Source organism: Cornus florida, unplaced genomic scaffold, assembly GCF_030987335.1.
Source record: "Cornus florida cultivar Cherokee Brave unplaced genomic scaffold, ASM3098733v1 CherokeeBrave_3.0.0_Hap2_Chr01, whole genome shotgun sequence".
Classification (NCBI taxonomy): domain Eukaryota; kingdom Viridiplantae; phylum Streptophyta; class Magnoliopsida; order Cornales; family Cornaceae; genus Cornus; species Cornus florida.
The window spans coordinates 40602198-40628743 of NW_026775571.1; the positions used below are offsets into that span (position 1 = coordinate 40602198).

At 35.3% G+C, this 26546-nt stretch overlaps 1 protein-coding gene across 1 annotated transcript; it reads left to right on the forward strand.

The window, feature by feature from the left end:
• Nucleotides 1-17988: 17988 nt before the first annotated feature.
• On the forward strand, nucleotides 17989-25133 carry LOC132271102 (G-type lectin S-receptor-like serine/threonine-protein kinase At1g11330). Its single transcript, XM_059772376.1, has 8 exons — nucleotides 17989-18047; nucleotides 21702-23056; nucleotides 23333-23440; nucleotides 23525-23730; nucleotides 23812-24022; nucleotides 24229-24466; nucleotides 24581-24731; nucleotides 24825-25133. The coding sequence occupies exons 1-8, from the start codon at nucleotides 17989-17991 to the stop codon at nucleotides 25131-25133; spliced, it is 2637 nt and encodes an 878-aa protein (XP_059628359.1).
• The last annotated feature ends 1413 nt before the right edge of the window (nucleotides 25134-26546 follow it).

Here is a 26546-nt window from a genome sequence, read left to right on the forward strand (position 1 = left end):
GAAGACTATGCTATGTCATTTAACATATATTAATTTGAGATTATTTAGGATTGATTTGAAATCTAGAGAATTTAATTATTTTAGTTAATTAAATTTTATCTACTTATTCCATGGATTTAACTATGTCTTAGAAATTGTTTCTATATTTAATCATGGAATTGGACTTAGCTTGATATATGATATTATTGTCTTGCATAGCTTGTTTAAAATATATCTTATGTAGGTATATAACTTGTTTAAAATATCATTAATGTTTACCCTGGGGAGCTAGCTACTAAATTGTAGTATATTTAGTGCTTGTGGCTTATATTGGGTAACTTTATTTAGTTGTTAAAAGATATTCTTGCTTTGTGTATAAATTGCATATTGGAGACTTGACATGTCATATGCCATTTAGACTTGAATTCTAGGATATGGTTTATATGGATTCAACCTTCCTTGTGCATAGAAGATGACTTTATGCATTATTTGATTTGATATAAGTTTGGTCTAACTTTTTGATTTTGGTATAAATTTTGAACTTATTGAATTTGGAAAGCTTGTAAGGACATATTTCAGGTGATGGCTAGGGTTTGGCTCTAGTACGGAGACAAGAGTCTTCTAAGTCATAAGTGCGCACTAGGTAGTACCTTTTGGGTCGTAATTACCCAGAATAACTTACTTGGTTTGTGACCACATTACCTAGTCTTTCCACTATATGATTTCACATTAAATTTCAAGTTATTAATCATGGATTACTTGTAGCTTGAGAATTGGTGCTGACCTTGTGTATTTGGATCTCATTTAGTATACTTGAAATGGTATACTTGCTTCGTGTATTTATATCTCATTTAGTATACTTGAAACGATATACTTGCTTCTTGTATTTAGATCTCATTTAGCATACTTGAACTTTTATCCTTGTTTATGTGTCTAAACTCTACTTAGTATACTTGTGCTTGCATACTTGATTAACGAGTTTTCCATGTTAATAGTATATTTGTGCATGTATGCTTAGGTATTGCATAACTTGTTTAAGATGGTTTAGTATACTTGTGTATGTAAGCTTATATGTTGTATATCATGTTTTAACATTGTTTAGTATACTTGAGCATCTATACTTGCATGTTGTAGTTCATTTTAATTGCATGAGTAGCTTAAGATGATCCATGAGTCTCATATTTAACATAGACATTACGTGGCATGACTCTTTTGAATTGTTTCACATTAATGTGATAACCTTGGAAAATGTTAGGTCTATGCATGCTCATTCCCTACGAGTAACTTGTTTACTCACCCCAAATTTATAGGGTTATTTTTTACGTACGAATACTTTAGTTTGGGATGCACAATATCCCTAGGTCATTTCTGTGACGACCCTGAATTTTTCAACCCAGTGTGTCCTGTGATGACCTAAAACGGATCCAAAATGCGGAAGCAAAAGATGGAACAACAGTCGCTAGAGATACAACACTCCTCTAAGACACCAATGTGACCCTCAACGAGGTCACAAAACAAAAAGGAAGCAAATGCGGAAACAATGTTTCAAAAATAGACAAGAATGAACCTAGGGGTAAAATGGTCATTCCACACTGAAATGGGTGCCATCGTGCACACCATTGGAAAGACAACAAAAAATCAACAAGAATAGACTCAAGAATTGTATGATTCGGAGTCCGGACGACAAAGATATCAATTTCTGAAGTCGAAGGAAGGGAAACCCTATCCCAGTTCGAACCAAGAACAGACACTACCTTACTAACACTTGAATAACTTGAGCCACAAGAAGAATCTAAAGCTCTAATTAGTACCATTGGAAATATTATTTCGACACGATCAATTTAGACTCAAGAACGGACCAATTCGGAGTTAAAACAAAGAAGATATGATAGTTTGAAATTGGAAGTGCAGTGCTGAACCAAGACACAAACACACACACACATGAACAGTACCTCGAGTGCTCGAGCAAGGGCTTCGAGCACTCAAATGGCACATACCCAAGGACCAAAACTCTCTGCCCCATCTTCGAGCGCTCGAGCGACATCTTTGAGCACTCGTTCTGCTAAAAGCTTAGTAGAAATTTGAGTTTGAAATGTGATTTTGAGGACTTTTTGGGCCTTTTTGAAAAAAACACAAAGAAGAAACTACCCTCAAAATCATGTTTTCTAGCCAACCATGCCAAAAGAAAACTTTATTTTCATGTGAAAATTCCAAAATACCCTTATGCTCAGTTTAGGCTCAAAACGGCAAAAATGTAAGTTTGCACCAGACCTACATTTGACCCTAAATGCACTTCTAGGCTGAAATGAATATGCACACAAATGTAAGAACTGATTTTGAGCACGCAGGAATGGTCCTCGGCTCCCGGAAACGACCGATGCAAAATCCGACCCCCCCGACGGCCAAAAAGGCAAAAATGAATTTAAAATGGAAATTTTGAAAACCAAAATTAACAAATGATTGGAAATTACTATTTGTCCCTTGGCCACACTTCATACATGATTAATGAAATCCTATGAAAGAGTAAGAATGGAATTCCCACACCCGATGCAAACATGGTGAAACAATAACTCTACATTTTTTCAATATTTTTATAAGATATCATGAAGTCAAAACTACATAGGATACAAATACATGTCATTGGCCTCCGGCCTCATCTCATACATGTCAAATACATTGTAAGGAGTGCACTCATGTACACACTACATATATGGAATCAAATATATACATTTTTACATATAAAGCTACAAATGGCTTTTCAAGCCAACCTTTACAAGAAATGGAAATCTTCAAGTCCACTAATCATCCAAGCATGACGAGAATCACAACCTTGATTCTTGTACTTGAAAAATGTCCCCACAACGTGGGTGAGTAACATAAAGCTACTCGTAGGAGATGAGCATGCATCGACCTATATTTTACAAGTTTGCATGATTTAATTATTGTGGTTCATTCCACCTAACGTCTATGTCAAAGGTGAGACACAGGGAGCATCCTAGCTACCTAAGATCATTTCTAGCTTCAATCACATCTTTCATGTAATTCCAAACAACATAGGAACATGTTATACAAGCAACAAGATATAGATTCTCAAAGTGCTAGAATGACCAAAGTGGGTCATGCCACCTAACGTCTATGTTCCAAATGAATCTATAGGATCATTCCTAAACCACATTTGAACATATAATGCATAATGTACTTAACAACATCAAAGTTCACAATGATTCACTAAAATCAAAAAACATAGATGCGCTTAACAACATCAAAATGATTCACAAAAATCATAAAACATAGATGTAATTAACAACATTAAAATGATTCATTAAAATCATAAACGTAGATGTACTTAACAATATCAAAATGATTCATTAAAATCATAAACGTAGATGTACTTAACAACATCAAAAGGATTCGTTAAAATCATAAACATGGATGTACTTAACAACATCAAAAGGATTCGTTAAAATCATAAACATGGATGTACTTAACAACATCAAAATCGCCAACAACCAAAACCACAAGTTACAATATAAACATAATTGTTAACTTGGAAATGAATGCGAAACCAAATAGTGGAAAACTTGGACATCTAAGCTCGGAATTCTGCCGAGACCTCAATGGTTATTCCTGGCACTAACTGGCAGGGAAGACCACCCTAAGTGTGTACTATCTCAATTGAGGAGAACTCATACCTCCCGCACTAGAGCCAAACTCTAGCCATGTTACTAATAACCATGTCCCAAGAGAATCCAAAATAAACTAAATAAGTTCACAACTTATACATAATTTATATAATGCATGAAAACACCTTCCATGCACAAGTAGGTTGAAACCATACAATCCATGCCTTAGAGTTTTTATTCTAAAATGGCATACATAATGTCAATTACAAAGTGTACAATTCATTGCACAAGGCAACAATATATTCCATAAAGAAAACATGTTCTCATGAATATAAATATAACAACAAAGTAGTCCAATGCTCAAAACACAACAAAGTGAATACATAACAAGTTCAAGTCCATGATTTGAATATAGAAACAACTTCTAAAATACCAATAGATCCATGGAGCCATTAGATAGAATTTAATTAAACAAGATAATCAAATTCTCTAGATTTCAAATCAAATTTGAATAACCTCAAATTAATATATGTTCAACAATATAGCATGCTCATTACATATATCAAATCAAAAATGTCAAATGAGAAAGATAGCATCATATAGAATTTAATTAATTTAAATTAATCAAATCTCTAGATTTCAAAAGTTATTCAAAAGATCCCAAATTAATATATAACAAGCACCAAATCATGGTCTTACCATATCTCAAGTCTAAAATGGAATACAAGTAAAATACAATTTACGAGAATTTAAATCAAATTAAATCCATTTAATCTCTAGATTTAAAAACTCATCTAAATCATCCCAAATTAATGTATATCAAAGATTAACTCATGGCCATGCCATTTACCATGTCTAAAATAAGTTATAAGCAAACTACCATTAATCATAATTTCTCAAATTAATACAATACATGTATACAAGTTGTATAAGCATCAAAAACATGCAAGATAACAAACATATAACCCTATAACATCCCCTACCTCACTAGAGAAGTGTCTCTCTAGAATCTAAGGCAAATCAACACAAAATGGCAAACCCTTCTAGGGTTATGAAGAGGAAGATGAGGGGAACAAAATGTATTCCCAAGTTCAAGCTTGGAAATCAATGGAAGGCTCTCAAAAATCAAGGTCAAGGCTCAAGGCTTCAAGCTCCATCCATGGAGGCTAGGGTCATCTTTACAAGAGAGGGAGGAAATGGAAAATGATAAAAATGAAATATGAGTGGAGGGGATAGAGATCCTCCACTCACTATGTGCTCTTACACTATCTCTCACACACATACTAATGCTAGATCAAATTATGAGCCTCCACTTGTCACTCATCCAAGCATCCATTGTAGGCTTAATCCTAAGCCTACACTTGTCAACCATCCAAGCCAACAAGTGCACCAATCCTAGGCCAACAAGTGAGTGAATCTCCACCCTTCACATGTTATCATCCAAGGCATCAAAGTGTTTCCACACAAATGTCAACAAGTGGACCAATGAGAGTGTGACACTTATCACACTTTTCGAAAATTGCAAAAAGGTCCTTTTTGAAAATATCTTCCAAATTAAATTGCAAAATGGTCCCTAAGACGAAAAATAATTACTTTACAGTAATTACACAAAAACTCCAAAAGTTTGGAAAATTACAAAAAGGTTATGTGTCTATACCCTTTACAAGAAAAGTAAGCACTTAGCATGCTTTCCTATAAAAGTGAAAATACACATAGTATGGAATTTAACTATCGTGGATGCATGCAAAAAGGGAATCAAATCCGAACACAAAAAGTGAGGTTATGCTAACAAAGTGACAACCGAGAAAAAGACGAAAAGTGAATAGTGTCACAAAAGTGAAAATGTGAAAATGACTCGGTCCTCAAAGGAAGTCGTCAACCCAAGGAAAGTAGTCTCGGAAACCATCCCTGAGCACTCAAGATGACATTAAGCGACGAGAAACCGAACTCAGAAAGGAAAAGATTAACGAAAAAAAATATATCCGCGAAAATCTGAGAAAAGGAAAGGAAAGAAAATGACCGGGTCATTACAACATTCCTACCTTAAAGGGATTTCGTCCTCGAAATCCAGCCCCAACCAACAAAAGGCGAAACTAGGAAAACTAGAGAGTACATCTCTGAGTATCCCACACAACACGCTACACCAACAACCTCAAAGCTGAAAGGAACCTAACAACCCAGTGTCATTTGCACCCATGTGCTTATGACAGGACAACCTCTCAAAAGGAAAGTGACCACTCGGCCACACAACAAGTCAAAACTTATACACAAAACTCAAGGACAAACAAAGGGATGGAAGACCACAACCGTAAGCATACCTCCTAACGAACTATCATACGAATCTGAAAATAATCACCAAAAGAACTCTAAGATAAGCACGTATCAAATCAAGGTACCGAACAAGGATGACATGGCAGTATGAACAACGACCAGGACCCGCCCACGATGTGCTCAAATGTGTGATAGCAATGACAGTACCTAGTGCCCGCCCACACTTACTCATCAGTAAGGTAGTATCGACGGCAACTAACACTCGCCCACAACACACAACTTTGTACGGTAGTATGACAGTATAAAGCTCTAGTTCATAACCTGCCCCCACTAGGTCTACCCATGAAACCTCTCGATACAAATGACATCAATGTCAAAAATGATCAATACCAAAAGCACCACGGAGGCCAGAAATTTTGTGAGAGTTGAGATATGGTCCCAAGACATCTGACCGGACCATCCTCGCCAATCCCAAACTCTGACAACAATGTCATAGGTACTACTACACTTGAGGCCTTAAATCCTCAATACAACAAAGCTGATAACTCCAATGTTTTAAAATACTCCCATAACAACATCAATCAAGAGTCCCAATCTTAAAAAATAAGTCAAAACATCTAGAAACCAAAATGAATCTCATTATAAGACATTTCATCGAAAGTCCTACATATCTCCTTGAAACAGATCAACTATAAGACTGCACCGAAGTTAAACATCTGATTCATATCCCAATCATGGATAACTAGATCCTCGAAACACAAGTCCACCAAGTGGCACACAAATCAAAATGCCAACAACTAAGGTCACAAAATGAATCACTCAAAATCGTACTTGGAAACACCAAGTTAAATCAAAATTCCTCAATTTTTGATCTACAATCAATCATCAGAACTACGATTCCTTAAAACTATGCCTAGTCATACTAGGACGAGAAAACTCCATAAACAAGCCATATCCAACAACGATCTTTCAAAACTCTTCCTAAGATTCAACCACATTAAGGTCTCCAAAACTGAAACAAGTCTCCAAAAGGCATCCTCAAAAGAGCATCGAGCTCACCTTACGAATTAAACAAATCCTCAATCAAATGAATACAAGTTCTTGTAAAATGATCTCACACCAATCCATTCACTCTGAGCACCTCAACCCGTTAACAACCACGGTAAAAACTCCCCAAAGGAAGACACGAAAGAAAAGGAATCACCAGTTCTAAGAAGGACAACACCAATACTCCATCTCCAAAATGAGAGATAACTAGGTCAAAGACTTCACCCCCTACATGGAAGTAAGTCAACCAAAATCCATCAAATCCTCACGAAGACAACAATGGCGATCCTCACGAACCAACCAAACCCAAAACCGTGCACAAGGCGACGAAGAGAAGAGACTCACTCCTTGTGAAGTCCCTTACTTGAACCAAGAAAAGTGAAGGAACCCTATTCTCCCACAAATGTCAACACGATAAATACGAAAAGGGAACAAAAAGGGAGAACTAAAGATGGAAGTCATGCATATGACAAGGAATGCAACTACCAAATAAATAAATCTACTCACATAGATAAAAATCAAGGGTACATGCAGCAAGTCTCCACGTAAGCACAAAATCATATTACTAAAGTACAGTAACAACATGGCATCTTTAAGCATATAAATAAGGTATGTTAATGCCACACAACAAGGAAACAAATGTGGATACACTTTCACTTACTCATGCATCACAATATCATAATTTATACTACTAACATGATAGTAAACAAAACTACAGAAGATAAAAATGATGCAATAATGAACCCTGTGGACATCGTGTCCTAGAGTGTCTAAGAAAAAAGAAAGACCAGTCCTAGCCATAACTGTCTCTAAAAACCAATGCGACAACAACCTGTCTCAAAACAAATGTGAGCCTTTACCACAATGGTAAGACTCCAATAATCCAACTCCGAATCTAGAGGTGACACTATAAATGAAACTAACAATGCTATGCTCTCACTAACCCAAAACATCGATCAATTGACTCGATCCCAAAAGCATCATCACACAAAGAGAAGTCAAATAAAATGTCTACTTTAGCCATAAAATCAGACAACCGAATCAATATCCAAAATTGTCTTCAAAATGACCATCAATCACCGTCTCAACACCAGACGCTCAAAATAAAACTCACATCATTGCCAACTAAAAGGACTACGCTTATCGGAACAAAAATCGACACTGATTCAATCCGAACTACGCTCGTAGCTAGCCATTATGGTAGCATGACAGTGCCATGCACTTGCCAACAAACGTACTTGCCCACAAAAATTGCAATCTCAGAGGAACCTTCCAAAATAACCAAGAATCCTAAGAGGTCCATAACCTCATCATGGCCCAAAAACAACAAATCCAGCACTACGGCAATGCCAAATGACTCACCTCACGAGAGCCTAAACAAAAGGTGGCTCACCACCTACCTCAAAATCAATGCTAGGTCGACAACAACCTACACTACCACAAAACTATGACTACAATCACCATCAACCTCAACTCATGCCTCAATGACCAATCCCGTGTGATGCCGAATATGCAACAAAGTTATGCATATATAAATCTAATCTAGCATACATCATATGTCATGCTCTTTACAATGGAATTCACGCAAGCTATACAGTTAGCATACCACATATAGCACATAAGCACATAAACATGTTATCAAACCAAAACATGTTATCATGAAGTATATAAGCACATAGAGCATGGCAATATAAGCATGATATGCACCCAAAACCCGTCGTCCAAGTTATTCAAACCTAGGAGCTCTGATACCACCTGTGACGACCCTGGATTTTTCAACCCAGTGTATCCTGTGATGACCCAAAACGGATCCAAAATGCGGAAGCGAAAGATGGAAAAACAGTCTCTAGAGATACAACACTCCTCTAAGACACCAATGTGACCCTCAACGAGGTCACAAAACACAAAGGAAGCAAATGCGGAAGCGATGTTTCTAAAATAGATAAGAATAAACCTAGGGGTAAAATGGTTATTCCACACTGAAATGGGTGCCATCATGCACACCATTGGAAAGACAACGAAAAATAACAAGAATAGACTCAAGAATCGCATGATTCGGAGTCCGGACGACAAAGATATCAAGTTCTGAAGTCGAAGGAAGGGAAACCCTATCCCGGTTCGAACCAAGAACAGACATTACCTTACTAAAAATTGAATAACTTGAGCTCAAAAAAGAATCTGAAGCTCTAATTAGAACCATTAGAAAGCTTATTTTGGTGCGATCAATTTAGACTCAAGAACGGGCTAATTCGGAGTTAAAACAAAGAAGATATGATAGTTTGAAGTTGGAGGTGCAGTGTTGAACCAAGACACAAACACACACACACATGAACCGTACCTTGAGCACTCGAGCAAGGGTTTCGAGTGCTCGAACAGCACACGGCCAAGGGCCAAAACTCTCTGCCCCATCTTCGAGCGCTCGTTCTACTAAAAGCTTAGCAGAAATCTGAGTTTGAAATGTGATTTTGAGGACTTTCTAGGCCTTTCTGAAAAAAACACAAATAAGAAACTATCCTCAAAATCATGTTTTCTATCCAACCACACCAAAAGAAAACTTTATTTTTTATGTGAAAACCCCAAAATGCCCTTATGCTCAGTTTAGGCTCAAAATGGCAAAAATGTAAGTTTGCACCAGACCTACATTTGACCCCAAATGCACTTCTAGGCTGAAACGAATATGCACACACATGTAATAACTGATTTTGAACACGCAGGAATGGTCTGCGGCTCCCAGAAACGACCGATGCAAAATCCGACCCCCCCGACAGCCAAAAAGGTGAAAATGAATTTAAAATGGAAATTTTGAAAACCAAAATTAACAAATGATTGGAAATTACCCTTTGGCCCTTGGCCACACTTCATACATGATTAATGAAATCCTATGAAAGAGTAAGAATGGAATTCCAACACCCGATGCAAACATAGTGAAACAATAACTCTACATTTTTTCAATATTTTCATAATATATCATGAAGTCAAAAATACATAGGATACAAATACATGTCATTGGCCTCTGGCCTCATCTCATATATGTCAAATACATTGTAAGGAGTGCACTCATGTACACACTACATATATGGAATCAAATATATATATTTTGACATATAAGGCTACAAATGGCTTTTCAAGCCTACCTTTACAAGAAATGGAAATCTTCAAGTCCACTAATCATCCAAGCATGACGAGAATCGCAACCTTGATTCTTGTACCTGAAAAATGTCCCCACAATATGGGCGAGTAACATAAAGCTATTCGTAGGAGATGAGCATGCATCGACCTACGTTTTACAAGTTTGCATGATTTAATTATTGTGATCCATTCCACCTAACGTCTATGTCAAATGTGAGACACAGGGAGAATCCTAGCTACCTAAGATCATTTCTAGCTTTAATCATATCTTTCATGTAATTCCAAACAACATAGGAACATGCTATACAAGCAACAAGATAAGATTCTCAAAGTTATCAACTTGAAATCTAAAATGCTAGAATGACCAAAGTGGGTCATGCCACCTAACGTCTATGTTCCAAACGAATCTATAGGATCATTCCTAAACCACCTTTGAACATATAAGGCATAATGTACTTAACAACATCAAAGTTCACAATGATTCACTAAAATCATAAAACATAGATGTGCTTAACAACATCAAAATGATTCACAAAAATCATAAAACATAGATGTACTTAACAACATCAAAATGATTCATTAAAATCATAAACGTAGATGTACTTAACAGCATCAAAATGATTCATTAAAATCATAAACATGGATGTACTTAACAACATCAAAAGCTTCGAAATCAATGGAAGGCTTTCAAAAATCAAGGTCAAGGCTTAAGGCTTCAAGCTCGATCCATGGAGGCTAGGGTCATCTTTACCAGAGAGGGAGGAAATGGAAAATGATGAAGATGAAATGTGAGTGGAAGGGATAGAGATCCTCCACTCACTATGTGCTCTTACACTACCTCTCACACACACACTAATGCAAGATCAAATTGTGAGCCTACACTTGTCACTCATCTAAGCATCCATTATAGGCTTAATCCTAAGCCTACACTTGTCAACCATTCAAGCCAACAAGTGCACCAATCCTAGGCCAACAAGTGGGTAAATCTCCACCCTCCACATGTCATCACCCAAGGCATCAAAGTGTTTCCACACAACTGTCAACAAGTGGACCAATGAGAGTGTGACACTTGTCACACTTTCCGGAAATTGCAAAAGGTCCTTTTTGAAAATATCTTCCAAATTAAATTGCAAAATGGTCCCTAAGACGAAAAATAATTACTTTACAGTAATTACATAAAACCCCTAAAGTTTGAAAAATTACAAGAAGGTTATGCGTCTATACCCTTTACAAGAAAAGTAAGCACTTAGCAAGCTTTTCTACAAAAGTGAAAATACACATAGTATGGAATTTAAATATCGTGGATGCATGCAAAACCGGAATCAAATCCGAGCACGAAAAGTGAGGTTATGCTAACAAAGTGACAACCGAAAAAAAGACGAAAAGTGAATTGTGTCACAAAAGTGAAAATGTGAAAATGACTCGGTCCTTAAAGGAAGTCGTCAACCCAAGGAAAAAAGTCTCAGAAACCATCCCCGAGCACTCAAGATGACATTAAGTGACAAGAAACCGAACTCAGAAAGGAAAAGATCAACGAAAAAAAAAATATATTAGTGAAAATCTGAGAAAAGGAAAGGAAAGAAAATGACCGGGTCATTACAGTTTTGTTGAGTTGAAGTTCTTTTAAATGTATTCTTGTTCAAATGCAAGTGTTAACATGTATATCTTCTCTTTTAAATTATTATGTAATGTTTGGTTTAACATGTCATTTTCAATTCCGAGAATGTAATGTGCTAAGCACACTTTTTGACATTCATTTTATGTACATAACATGAGGTCAAGGGCCACAAACTTTAAAGTTCAAGTGTATACCTTTAAAATTCAAGTTTGCCTTTGAAATGTAATTTTTGTCAACTTAGAGGTTTGGTATGTGATTTGGAGTAAATGGAATGTAATGAGGCCGTAGGCCATTGAAGCGCGTCTATAATGTCATTTTATGTTTGCGTGTATGCTCACGTTAGCACACAAATGCATGATTTTAAGTTTGATCATGCCATTGGAGATTCCAATAAGACTTAAAGACTTTTTTTAAAAAAAATCTGGTGTATAGCAAGTTTGATTTGCATATTTTTGACCTGTTTCGGTCGACCGGTGGCTTATTTTGGTCAATCGATTCATTGTCCATTTTGATTTGAACAGTTTTTAGTCATTTCTAGTGGCTTAGGTACTGTTTGGGCCACAACTGGTCGACCGATACATCATTTCAGTCAACCGATGCGTTTTTCCTTCATTTTTCAGTTTTGGGGTCATTTTGGGTTCATTTTGGTCGACCTAAATGCTTCAGTTCTTTATTCTTTAGTTTTGGGACAACACTGTTACTATGACTTTAAATGGTCATAACTTCTTCAATTCTACTCCAAATTGGGTCATTTTTAAGTCTAACCTCAAGAGCTTGAAGTCAGCTTTCCAATGGTACTAACCACATATCGAAACTCTAACCGTGCTGAGAGTTATAATAGTTTTAGTGAAGTAGGGTTGTGGTATCTCTTAATCGGAGGACGTCGCTTCATTCTTTTTTCATATCATTGTCATCCGGACTCTGAATCAATCAATTCTTTAGTCTAACTTTGTTGATTTTTAGTTATCTATCCAATGGTGTGCACAGTGGCACCCATTTCATTTTGGAATGACCATTTTGCCCTTGATCCATTCCTTGGAGGGCTTTGAAACCCTAACCTCGGTCTCACTTCCATTGACTCACGGGACTCCTAGGAAGGCCACTCTCATGTCTTAGGGATGATGTACATCTCTGGTAACTTGTTTATGTTTTGCTTCCGTATTTTTGGATCCATTTCAGGTCATCATAAGACACACTGGGTTTGTAAAAATCCAGGGTAATTACAATATATATCATGCAACAACAAAATACAATCTCTTCTCTCCCCTAATCTCATTTCTTAGTGCATCTTTTTGCTTCCTCCATTAGGTACAACAATATATACATATATTAATATTAATATATATATATATATATGGCAACATAACCAAATCCAATAAACTAAAACATAAATCTTCAATTGGGTAAGTTTCCAATTAAATAATAAACCTCAAAAAAATGAAAAATGACGAAAATAAGAAGCATTATAGATATTTTCTTAAAAACCCCTAAAATAAATATCTTCAAAAGATATTTACGAAAAACACCCAAAGAAACATAAATGTTTCTGAAGAATCCTTTCATCCACGCCCCTCCGAGAAAAGGAAACAACTGCGAGCTTTTCTCTAAAAGTAAAATTACGCGTTTCGAGGAAATCAACTGGAATGAAAACTTATAAAGTCAAAACTCAACTCTGAACACGAAAAGTGAGGTTATGCCAATAAAGTGACAAACAGGGAAAAAGACGAAAAGTGCATAGTGTCGAACAACGAAAAAATGTGAAAATAACGCAGTCCTTCAAGGAAATTGTTAATCCAAAGGAAAGAGTCTTAGAAAAAAAATTTCGAGCACTCGAGATGACACTAAGTGACGAGAAACCTAACTCAGAAAAGAAAATCCAGTGAAAAAAATTTATCCTTAAAATCAGAGAAAAAAGGAAAGGAAGGAAATGACCGGATTTTTACAAATCTTTACCTCAACGCTCTCAACACATTTTAATCTTTACCTCAACGTCTCAGTGACATTTAATTTAAAGATTAAAGTTGTTGAGAACAAGATTAAAAAGTGTTGATGACAAGATTAAAAAGTGTTGATAACAAGATTAAAGGTGTTGAGAACAAGATTAAAAAGTGTAGAGATAAAAATTAAAATATGTTGAGAGCAAGATTAAATAAGGTTGAGGTAAATATTAAAGTTGTTGATAACAAGATTAGAGGTGTTGAGAACAAGATTCAATAGTGTTGAGAACAAGAGTAAAAAGTAATGACAACAAGATTAAAATATATTAAGAGCACGATTAAATAAGGCTAAGTTAAATATTAAAGTTCTTGATAACGAGATTAAATGTGACGGCAGAAGTTTTATAAACCCGGTGCGTCAGTGATGACCAAAAGACAACCCGATAATGGATCTGAAATGCGGAAGTGGAAGATGATTAAAGCAAAGGAAAAGAAAGGTTCTGAGGCATGGACAAGTGCTTGTCCAAAGCCAAAGCACTGAGCGCCCGTTCGGCACTCATACAAGGTCGGTTGTTCTGACCTACATGGTCAGGCATTCTAACTTACATAGTCAGGCGTTCTGACATACATGGTCAAGCATTCTGACCTACATGGTCAAGTATTCGGACTTACATAGTTAGGCGTTCTGATCTCCATGGTCAGGCGTTTTGACCTTCATGATCAAGCGTTTGGACTTACATAGTCAGATGTTCTGACTTACATGGTCAAGCGTTCGGACCTACATGGTCAGGCGTTCTGACTGCCGAACGACGAAACAGAAAACAACAATCTGCCGAATGATGAAACAAAAACAAGAAAATAGTTGAACGACGAAACAGAAACAATTTTAAGGCTAACCTTAAGGCTATACATGCATTCCAAATGATCTAAAACAAGTTTAAAAACATACTTGTGTGAACTTTAAAATTAATGGCCCTTGGTCTCATGTTATACATACAAAATAGGCATCTTCAAGTATTCTTAGATATACATTACACATCAAGGAAGCCATCTTAGCTTCTAAAATACCATACATCCATGGTATGCAAAAATATAACATCAAAAGTGAGCATGCTAAACATTTGCATATCAATACACAAAAATATTCCAAAGTGCTCATAAGCCTCCAAAGATGATAAACATCCGAGAATATTGTCTCCTTACCTGTAAAATAACCCAAACAACTAGGATGAGTAATCAAGTTACTGATAGGAAGAAGCATATGCGTATACCTTAAAGTTTCAATATCATTGTAAGATCAATATAGACGAATACAAGGGATCATTCCACTTAACGTCTATATTCAAGGTGTTCTAAGGGATCATCTTAAGCTAACTTAAATGATTCTTTAACAACACAACATCAATATGGATGTACTTAACAACATCAAATCGCCAATAACCAAAATTACAAGTCACAATTAAGCATTGGTTGTCAAGTTGGAATTGAATGAGAAACCAAATAGTAGAAAACTTGGACATCAAATCACGGAGTAAACCAAGACCTAAACAGTTATTCCGGGCACTAACCCACTCGGAATACCACCTTAGTGTGCACTATACAAAATGAGGAGAACTCGTACCTCCCGCACTAGAACCAAACTCTAGCTATATAAATTGTAACAATGTCCCAAGAGAATCCACAGTCATGATTAAGTTCAAAACTTATATACAACAATCAAGGCATGTAAACCACCTTCCATGCACAAATAATTTGAAACCACACACACCATGTCTTAGGGTTCCAAGTCTAGAATGGCGTAATAAATGACAAGTCCTTGTCATGATATAATGTACAAAACAATACCACCAACTTATCAATTAAATCATGCCTTAACAATAAGCTTTATATACTAAAAGTAATCAACAAGAATATAGAATTATCGTCAAAAAAAATATAGCAATTCAAGTTAATAAGAATTGTATATAACATTAATAATTCTACACAAGGGAAATACATATCATACATGCTTAAATCAATAAATCGTAAGTCACAAGTGAGGATTTCCTATAATATACAAGACTACAATATCAAAAGCATGTACATAATATATATTAAATAAAACACTAAAAGCATAAACATACTACCACCCCTACCTCAATAGAGAATTGAATCTCTATAATCCAAAACAACCAAGCTTAAAATGGGAGACAAAACTAGGGTTTTGTAGAGGAGAGTGAGAGGAAACTTTTACTTCCTAAGGTTAAAGGTCTAAGGTAAGTGGAAAGAGGTCAAAATGAAGTCAAAAGCTCTAAGCCAAGCTTTTCCTGTGATGGAGGCTAAGTTAGGGTTTGAGAGCAAAGGAAATGAAGAGATAAAATGAAATGAGGTGGGTGGAGGATCTAGTATTCCTCTACTCACTAGGTGTTCTTACACTACCTCTCTCACACACATAATGCAAGACTCAATTTGGTGCCTACACTTGTCACCATGGCTCATTCCTAAGCCTACACTTGTCAACCATCCAAGCCAACAAGTGCACCTATCCTAGGCCAACAAGTGGGTGAATCTCCACCCTCCACATGTCACAAGATAATGCTTCCAAGTGACTCCACCCTAATGCCAACAAGTGGCTCCATGAGAGTGTGACACTTGTCACACTTTCCAAAAATTGCAAAAAGGTCATTTTCTAAAATATCTTCCAAATTAAATTACAAAATGGTCCCTAAGATAAAAAAAATAATTACTTTACATAATTACGCTAGAACCCCAAAAATCAAGAATGTTTCTAAGGAAACTATACCTTCATGCCCTTTACGAAAAAGATAAGCAACTAACATGTTTTTCTACGAAAAAGATAAGCAACTAACATGCTTTTCTATGAAAGTAAAAATACAAATATCATGGAAATCAAATATCGTGGATGCATGCAAAGCCGGAATCAAATTCAAGCACGAAAAGTGACGTTATGTAAGGAAAAACGATAAACGTGAAAAAGATGAAACAGGAAAAAAGACAAAAAAAGAAATTACTGAAAAAACAAAAGAAGGAAAATGATCGGGTCATTACATTAAAGGTGCTAAGACCAAGATTAAAAAGTTTTGAGAATAAGATTAAGGATTAAAGGTAAATATTTAAGTTCTTTACCTTAACACTATCAATGACATTTAATGGTGTTAAAAACAAGATTAAAATGTGTTGAGAGCAAGATTAAATGGCGTTGATGTAATGATTAAAAAGTGTTGATACAAATATTAAAGGTGTTGAGAATAAGATTAAAAAGTGTTGAGATAAATGTTAAAATATGTTGAGAGCAAGATTAAATGAGGTTGAGGTAAATATTAAAGTTGTTGATAACAAGATTAAATGTATTGAGAATTAGTTAAAAAGTGTTGAGAACAAGATTAAAAAGTGTTGATAATAGGATTAAAATATGTTGAGTAAGATTAAATGAGGTTGAGGTAAATATCAAAGTTGTTGATAATAAGATTAAAATGTGTTGAGAACAAGATTAATATGTGTTGATAACAATATTAAAGATTAAAGGTAAATAATAAAGTTCTTTACCTCAATGCTCTCAATACATTTAATGTAAATATTAAAGTTGTTGAGAACAAGATTAAAAAGTGTTGAGAATAAGATTAAAAAGTATTGATAGCAAGATTAAAGGTGTTGAGAACAAGATTAAAAAGTGTTGAGATAAAGATTAAAATATGTTGAGGGTAAGATTAATTTGTTACATTGTCTAATTCAGACCGGAGGATGGAATATTGCTGTATTACAGGATGAAATTTTCACTCCTTTTACAAATTTTTGGCATACAGTTCCAATTTCCGCTAATCCAGATAAATTTTTATGGGATGGGGGTGCTTTCTCCTTTAAGAGAGCATATGAATGTTGTAGAAGTTCTGAAGTTGAAGTGCAGTGGCATAAAATGGTTTAGGGCAAGGCCAGGCCTTGATGGTCTCTAATAGCAGTGCTTGTTATGTAAAATAAGCTCCCTACAATGCTGAATTTGTAGAAACGAAAGATTACATTGGTTGCCAGATGTGTTCTTTGTTTACATGATCTGGACACTATGGATCATACTTTCATTACCTGTCCTTTTGCTAAGAATTTTTGGCAATGGATTGGTGATGTTTTGAATTGGAATATGTTACTTTTAGCAGAAATCTCTACAGTTTGGGATCTTTTCATCTGGTGTGACAATCAATTTCAGAATTCAAAGGTGCTTCAAAGTTTATTTGCTGCTTCTTTGTGGGCTATATAGAAGGAAAGAAATGTTAGATTTCATACTCGAGTTAGTACTTCTACTGTTTCAGTGGCTAGACAAATAATGTTTGAAGTTCTTATAGTTCATAATGCTAATCTTCAAGATATTGTCAGTTAAATTTCTGGTGCTATCATGGCTGATTTGATCGTTGTTTCTGCTGTTGGAGGTTTTGATTTTGCAGACAGTTCTTGGTAATTGTTTTATTTTGTTTTCTTTATGTTATGGTAGTGGGTTTTGTCCACTAGTCCAATGTTTTTTATTTTCTTTTCTAAGTTTTTGGGAGTGGATAATTGTATCGAATCTCTCTTGAGAGTTTATTCTTTCTGAGGGGATGCCCTCTGTGCACCTGTATATATTTTTTCTTTTCTTTTTATACAACCACAATTAAGAAAAAAAGATTAAATGAGGTTGAGTTAAATATTAAAGTTGTTGATAACAAGATTAAAGGTGTTGAGAAGATTAAAAAGTGTTGAGATAAAGATTAAAATATGTTGAGAGCAAGATTAAATGAGGTTGAGGTAAATATTAAAGTTGTTAATAACATGATTAAATTAAGGTGCTGAGAATAAGATTAAATGGCGCTAAGGTAAAGAATTAAAAGGGTGTTGATGTAAAGATTAAAGGTGTTGAGAACAAGATTAAAATGTGTTGAGGTAAAGATTAAAGGGCGTTGAGGTAAAGATTAAAGGTGTTGAGAACAAGAATTAAAAATATTGGGATAAAGATTAAAATATGTTGATAGCAAGATTAAATGAGGTTGAGGTATATATTAAAGTTGTTGATAATAAGATTAAATTAAGGTGTTGAGAATAAGATTAAATGACGTTAAGGTAAAGAATTAAAGAGCATTGAGGTAAAGATTAAAGGTGTTGAGAACAAGATTGAAATGTGTTGAAGTAAATATTAAAGGGCATTGAGGTAAAGATTAAAGGTGTTGAGAATATAATTAAAATGTGTTAAGAACAAGATTAAATGGTGTTGAGGTAAAGATTAAAGGGCATTGAGTTAAATATTAAAGGTGTTGAGAACAAGATCAAAATTTGTTGAGAGCAAGATTAAATGGCGTTGAGGTAAAGATTAAAGTTGTTGAGAACAAGATTAAAAAGTGTTGAGATAAAAATTAAAATATGTTGAGAAAAAGATTAAAATGTGTATCCAATTGGTTTAGAAGTTAAGATTAAAAGATGTACATATACAATTGATTTAAAGTGTTGAAAACAAGATTCAATGTATTTAAGGTGTTGGGATTCATGTTGAACAAGATTAAAAAGGTATATCTAAATATTTAAATCATGTTAATGGTAAATTATTTAAAAAATATAAATCAAAATATACTTGTCAATCATTGCAGTCTCCCCTCACGGTATCTCTTCGATCTCAATGGTTGAGGAATGGTAACTTCTCTATTAAGTGGTTAAAGATGTACCAACAGTTTGTTGAAGCATCTAGAGAACAATGATAATAAAACTGTGACTAATAGTAGGGACACTCAAGCAAGTCCCTTCGTTTAGTTCTTTTCTATTCTATATGCTTAAAGCATAAATATTTTCTTGATATTTTGTAGTTCAAACTAGAGCAGGGGCTTCAAATAATAAAAATATTCAAAGAGTATACTAGCAAAACATGCCTCTTGCATTGGTTTTTACAAAATTTAGGAGAATAAGGTTAAACAACAACAAACTAGTATTTTGTTCAAATTAATTTTAGGAGCTCAAAAATAAGCATTGTATATTTTGATTTAAAAGGGCTGAGAGCGAGAGAATCCAAGGAGGAGGACAGTGATCAGCGAGGAAGATTGGAAGGAGACCAGCTAAACAACAATGAACCATATTATTCAGTGTTTTGTTCAATTTAATTTTAGAAGCTCAAAAATAAGCGTTGTATATTTTGATTTAAAAGGGCTAAGAGCGAAAGAATCCAAGGAGGAAGACAGTGATCAACCAAACAGTATATTTTGATTTTTATTTTTTTAATAATTTACTATTAATGTCGTTGGTTATTCCTTTTCATTCGTAAATTACCTTTTTAATAAACATATCTTAAATGAAGTTATTTATATTATAGCATGGGTACAGCATGACCTGTTTATAATAGAGGATCCTAGTCCCAAAAGAAGAAGCACTCAATAAAGTTACTCGACTGGCCATGGTACGTACAAGATTAATGACTATTCTTGCCATTCATGTTCTCATATTTTACTGTTCTTGTACCATAGAATTTCACACACATAATTACATCAACTCAACCCAGAAACTATAATCTCCAATGGTTAAACCTTCAAACCTCAAAAACCAACTAATAACACTCAGAATCACACTACATACAAAAATTTAAGTGTCTATGTCCACGGTCAAGCTCCGGTAAACATTTCATTATGCCACAAATAAGAGATTACAAGTTTTAGCTCCCAAACCTCCCCTCTCTCGTATCACACTACAAACCCTAATTTTCAATGTGCTCTTGTATCACACTACAAACCCTAAATGCCTTTATATACTGGGTACAGGAGAATCTACAACTTGGGTTCATGGCTTGCAAGAGAAAATAGGTCAATTTTTTTCCTTCAAATTTCCAAATCATAATCAAATGGCAACGCCACCCAAGCCGAAACAAAATTCGGACCACAATAGAGATAAACCCCTTAATGATTCTTCTGTGACTCCGACCAACCTTGTAGTACATACCATGGATGGACAGAAACAGATTGTTTGGTCATCAAATGTTTCCAAAATATGTGTTTAAAACTTTAAATTACCAAAAGGTTTTTCTCGACAAAATGAAAATTCAAACTACCAATTAGTATTAGTTCAGATGGTATAGTCTCTCCACTACAAAGGGGAGGTTGGGGCAATATCATCAGTGTGCACTTGCGTTTGCTTGAACTTTGATGAAGAAAAAAATTTCAAACCAAGGGTCACCAAGGGCTTCAAGAAATAGATTTGACTATGACTTGGTCCAATCTCAAGATACTATGTATATGGGGTAAAAAACACATAGGGGAGGTTGGGGCAATATCATCCGTGTGTGCTTGCGTTTGCTTGAACTTTGAAGAAGACAAAAAAATTCAAACCAAGGGCTTCAAGAAATAGATTTGACTATGACTTAGTCCAATCTCAAGGTACTATGTGTGTGGGAAATTATCCGGATCGTATACAAAATAAAAATATTTGTAAGGAACAAAATGAATTTATAAAACATTTAAGGGGGCACTTCCCCCTAAGCTCCACTTAGCTCCGTCATTAATTTGACCTTTATACAAACTCATTATTTAACAATTTGTATAATATACTAAGGTCTATGTAAAGAGCGCTGAAAGGGAGAGCAAGTTAAAAGAGTTTTTATATTTGTTCAGACAATGTATGGTCAAATAGAGACGATTGACATGTTCTATGCAACATGGGAGCAAAGATTTTAAAACCTTTAATCATTAATTTATTTTCTAAAAAAAATTAATCAGGTTGTGAAGACTGTTTCAACAGTCCAACCAATCCATTTCATTTTTTGAACCATTTCTAGATGAAGTATAGTTTAGATGACATATAACAGATCTAGAAACCTTTGCAATTTAAAGATTAAAGGGTCGGTTTGATTAGATAAAAATTATTAATAAAAAGTGAAAGAAATTACATATAACCATTGCATAGGATACTGCTTCCGTTACCGGGATTTCCATTCAGAGCTTATGAATGGTCGTAGATTTGACTCCTACTTGATTTCCTTTTGTGCTCAGTCCGTCTCTCCTTCCATGCAATATGTATTTGTGATGTGGAGAAGTATGAGGAAAGAATAATGATTTTTATGGAGAGTTGAATTACTGTTGATGCATGGAAGTCCTTTGGCAACAGGTCAGAAGACATCACACCTTCCATATTCACCAACAAGAGCCACTCAACAGAGTTATTGGACTTAATTGCCATGGTACAAGCTAGCTTAACGACTCTTTTTCGAATCTTTGTTCTCATTTTTTACTGTTCTTGTTGTACTGATGAATTTTGCTCTGCCATAGACACAATTACATCTACTCAACCCATCAGTGACACAGAAACTATAATCTCCGATGGTGAAACCTACAAATTGGGATTTTTTAGCCCTGTTAATTCTACTAAAAGGTACGTTGGTATCTGGTACAATGAGATCTCTGTGACGGCTGTGGTATGGGTAGCGAATAGGGATAAACCTCTTAATGATTCTTCAGGGATTGTGACAATATCCAAGGATGGCGATCTTGTGGTCTTGGATGGACAGAAACAGATTGTTTGGTCATCAGGTGTTGCACATTCTTCTGTGAGTTCAAGTGCCCAGCTTTCTGATTCCGGGAACCTTGTATTGCGAGATGACTCTAATGGAAACATAATGTGGGAGAGTTTTGAACACCCTTCTGATTTTTTATTGCAGGGGATGAAACTTAGTACCAACAGGTTTACAGATAAGAAGACTCAGCTGACCTCATGGAAAAGTCCTTCAGATCCATCCAGTGGAAGGTTCACTTTGGGCATCAATCCTCTGAATATTCCGGAAATATATATATGGAATGGCAGTCATCCATACTGGCGGAGCGGTCCATGGAATGGGCAGATTTTTATCGGCTTACCTCAAATGATTTCGGTGTACTATAGAAGATACGATATTGCAGAGGATAAAGAAGGGAACATGTACATAAGTTTTACCTATTTAAAAGAGTCTCATCTGTCATATATTGCCTTAAGTTATGATGGAAATCTAATGACGAAGAACAAGAGTTGGGAAAATGTGTGGTCGGCTCCGGATATTGAATGTGAAGTTTATGGCAAGTGTGGTCCATTTGGGAGCTGCAATGAGCACGGTTCACCAATTTGCACCTGTTTACAAGGTTTTGTTCCAAAGCATATCGAGGAATGGAGTAGAGGAAATTGGACCAGTGGATGTGTAAGGAGGATACAGAGACAATTGCAGTGTGAGAGAAAAAACAGTGGTGGTGAAAAGGACAAAGAAGATAGCTTTATAAAGCTAATGATGGTGAAAGTGCCGGCCTTCGCCGAGTTGCTGCCATTTGCTGCAGGAGACAAGTGCAGAAGTCAGTGCTTGAATGATTGTTCTTGTACAGCTTATTCATATTATAGTGGCATTGGTTGTATGCAGTGGAGTGGAGACTTAATTGACATACAGGAATTCTCCTACGGTGGAGCAGATCTTTACATCCGTGTTGCATATTCAGAACTCGGTAAGTGTTTTTCTAATCCTCTTTTTCTTATTCTGTTTGTTTTACTTGATGATTCAGTATAAGCAAATATCAACCACTGCATATTCTAAACATGTTAGCCACCCGACATTTGTACTTATAGTTCAGAAATGCGTTTGTTGTCTATTTTAATAGCACAAGTATAATACCTTTTCCCATTTGCCAACAGAAAAAGAGAGCCACGGAAAGTGACTAAACTCCCAATTCTTTAATCCATATTAACTCGAGTACTCTCTCAAAGTTTGTTGTGTTTTACAGAAAAAAAGAGAATTACAAAACTAGATATCACAGTTGCAGTGCTCATAGGCTCATTAATCATTGCAATCTGTATCTATCTTTCCTGGATGTGGATGACTAGACTACGAGGTATATGCCCATTAAAATTAGCTCAAGAGATTTGCACATATTGCTGTTATTATATAGATTACCTATTACTAAATTTTGAATCAGGAAGGAAGAAAAAGAGGGCGAAGTTATTATTTAAAAGAGGGGTAGGGAATCCAGATTGTTCAAATGAAAGAATGCTTGGAGATAATCTTGACCAAATTGAACTTGAAAAGCTACCGCTTTTCAGTTTTGAGAAACTGGCAATTGCTACAGACAATTTTGATGTGGCCAATAAGCTTGGGCAGGGTGGTTTTGGTCCAGTGTACAAGGTAATGTTTGTTCATCGGAACTCTACGCTGTAAAAAATAAAATAAAATAAAATAATAAATCACTTTCATCTTTAATTTCAGGGAAAACTGCCTAGCGGACAAGAAATAGCTGTCAAACGACTTTCGAGAGCCTCTAGACAAGGGCTGGAGGAGTTTATGAATGAGGTTGTGGTAATTTCCCAACTCCAGCATCGCAATCTTGTTAGACTTCTTGGCTGCTGTGTGGAAGGAGAAGAAAAAATGTTGATCTATGAATACATGCCAAATAAAAGCTTGGATGCATTTCTCTTTGGTTAGTTCATGATAAAGCTTTTTTTGTTAGTTCAATTAGTAGGAACTTCATTGTCTTGAGAAGACAGAAAGCCTTTTCTTTTGAAGTGTTTTTGAACATCCTGATCTATTATTAGTCTAAAACTATAAATCCTATCTCAACATCAATTTTAATTTTCCAAACAACTTTCACATACTTGTTTCTTCTTTTCTTCAATATTCTTTCAGATCCAATCAAGCGAAGACTCGTAGATTGGAGAAAATGTGCCATCATTATTGAAGGGATTGGCCGAGGCCTTCTTTACCTTCATAGGGATTCTAGATTAAGGATTGTACATAGAGATCTAAAGACAAGTAACGTTCTATTGGATGAAAATTTAAATGCAAAAATTTCAGATTTCGGCTTGGCAAAGATTTTTGGAGGCAACCAAGAACAAGCCAACACTAGAAGGGTTGTTGGAACCTAGTAAGTAGCTTTTGCTTTGTCCAAAATGATTAATTATTCGTGATAATTTGTCTTTCTCATGGGATACTTCAACTCAAATAATTTTACTATTCGTGTTGTAATGACGTAATGTAGTGGCTATATGGCCCCCGAATATGCAATGCAAGGAAGGTTCTCGGAAAAATCTGATGTCTTTAGCTTTGGAGTATTGTTGTTAGAGATTGTAAGCGGGCGAAAGAACACTAGCTTTTTCCATGATGAGCACTCTTTAACCCTTCTAGGATTTGTAAGTTCACTAGAACTATTGCCTCAGTTACTCCATATAGTTCATTTTAATCTTTCTAATTTCAAATTTTCGTGGTTGTGTCACCGTGTCCAGGCGTGGAAGTTATGGAATGAAGATAGGATCGTAATGCTAATAGATCCAACAATTTTCGATCCATGCTTCCAAGTTGAGATCTTGAGATACATACATATAGGATTGTTGTGTGTGCAAGATTTTCCCACTGATAGGCCAACTATGTCGACCGTTAATTTGATGCTTAGTAGGGAAATTGCAAATCTTCCAACTCCAAAGCAACCTGCATTTACTGAAATATGCAATCTCTCAAATATACGGTCTTCTCAAAGGAGCCAAAGGGGATGTTCTACAAACAATGTAACTATTACAACCATGTATGGCCGTTAGCATGCAACTTCTTCTAGCATTCCTTTACTATCATCCATTAAGTACACTTTAATTGGCTATGCAAAATGTTGTTTTGTTTTCAATAATGTGTTCATCAACTCTAGGAATTGGTGTGGGTATTTATACTATTGAAATGTAGTCTCCTTGAGATGTGCCTAAGTTGTCTTTGAAGAATGCTAACATTCAATGATTGGTATGTTGATTGTGTCAAAATCGAATTGGCCTACGGAGCTATGCCGGAAAAGTAAGCTAGGGTTTGGAACTTATGGGAGCCCTAAACCTGAGTGGTTGTGTCACGTGGCTTGTGAAGCTAACGAAATTTAATTACTTAATTTATCATTGTTAATTACTTATTTTATTGAGACATGCAAAAGTTTTTAATTACTTAATTTATTTTATTTTATTTTATTTTATTTTAGATAGTTGAATGCTCAATTTTAAATAATTTGATGTCTGGGGTTAGATTGGAGTTATATAAATAAATTTGGCATTGGAATGTCAGTATAAATTGCACTTGTGAAATGTTTATTTGGCTAGATTGAAACTATTATAGGAGATGAGTAAATTCTTGGATTTATAAAGGTAATGGGATTATGTGACCTGGGAAATATGTACCATCACACATATGAATAATACTAATGTACATGGTCACTTGTATATTTATATCTATGTGTGTAGGTTGTAATCAGTTATCATATACAAGGTACATAAGTTAAATTCAAATATAGAATAATAGAAATATAAATACCATAGAATTATTAAAAGGGCTAAAAACATAAAACATCCCTGTTGTTTACAAAAATTATCTACTAAGCCCCTGAAGTACATAAACTATCATATTACCCTTTCATATTTTTTAAAATATATCATATCAACCCCTCCCCGATAGTTGACCATCTAAAATTAAAGGGATCTTATCACGTGACACCACGTGCACCATATATTGCATTATAATGACCAAAATACCCTTATTCTCTCAAAATGATGAAATTGCCCTTCTCGACAATCTTCTCTCTTTCTCTCTCTATCTATCTTTCTCTCTCACACCTAAACACAAATATACGACTTATCGAAAGCTCCTATCTATTAATATCGTCTTATCATTATCATATTGCTTTATTTTGATCTTCTCTCTCTACTTTAACCCCAAAAACATATCCAAAACCCTAAAAATTGACCCTTATTTGTATTCTCCTTTCCTAACTTTATACTCTGGCTCTATATCAGATTTTCCTATTTACCACCGTCGTTCACTCACCATCACCCCTCTCTGCGCCGGCCGCTGGCTGAGATGAACGTTGGCAGCGATTAAGTCAGTAGAGTTGATGACTTGGCCCCACCGCCATCGACATGACAACGACTACTATATCAGCCGATTACAAAGCCGCCAGTGGATGCAGAGTCGTACAAGCA

Excerpts from the sequence above, each read along its gene's own strand:
- LOC132271102 (XM_059772376.1), top strand. The coding sequence starts at position 17,989 with ATGGCTGATTTGATCGTTGTTTCTGCTGTTGGAGGTTTTGATTTTGCA. Across the intron at positions 23,731-23,811 it reads GTTTTGGTCCAGTGTACAAG|GGAAAACTGCCTAGCGGACA; the intron begins GTAATGTTTGTT and ends CTTTAATTTCAG. Across the intron at positions 24,732-24,824 it reads CTTTAACCCTTCTAGGATTT|GCGTGGAAGTTATGGAATGA; the intron begins GTAAGTTCACTA and ends CACCGTGTCCAG.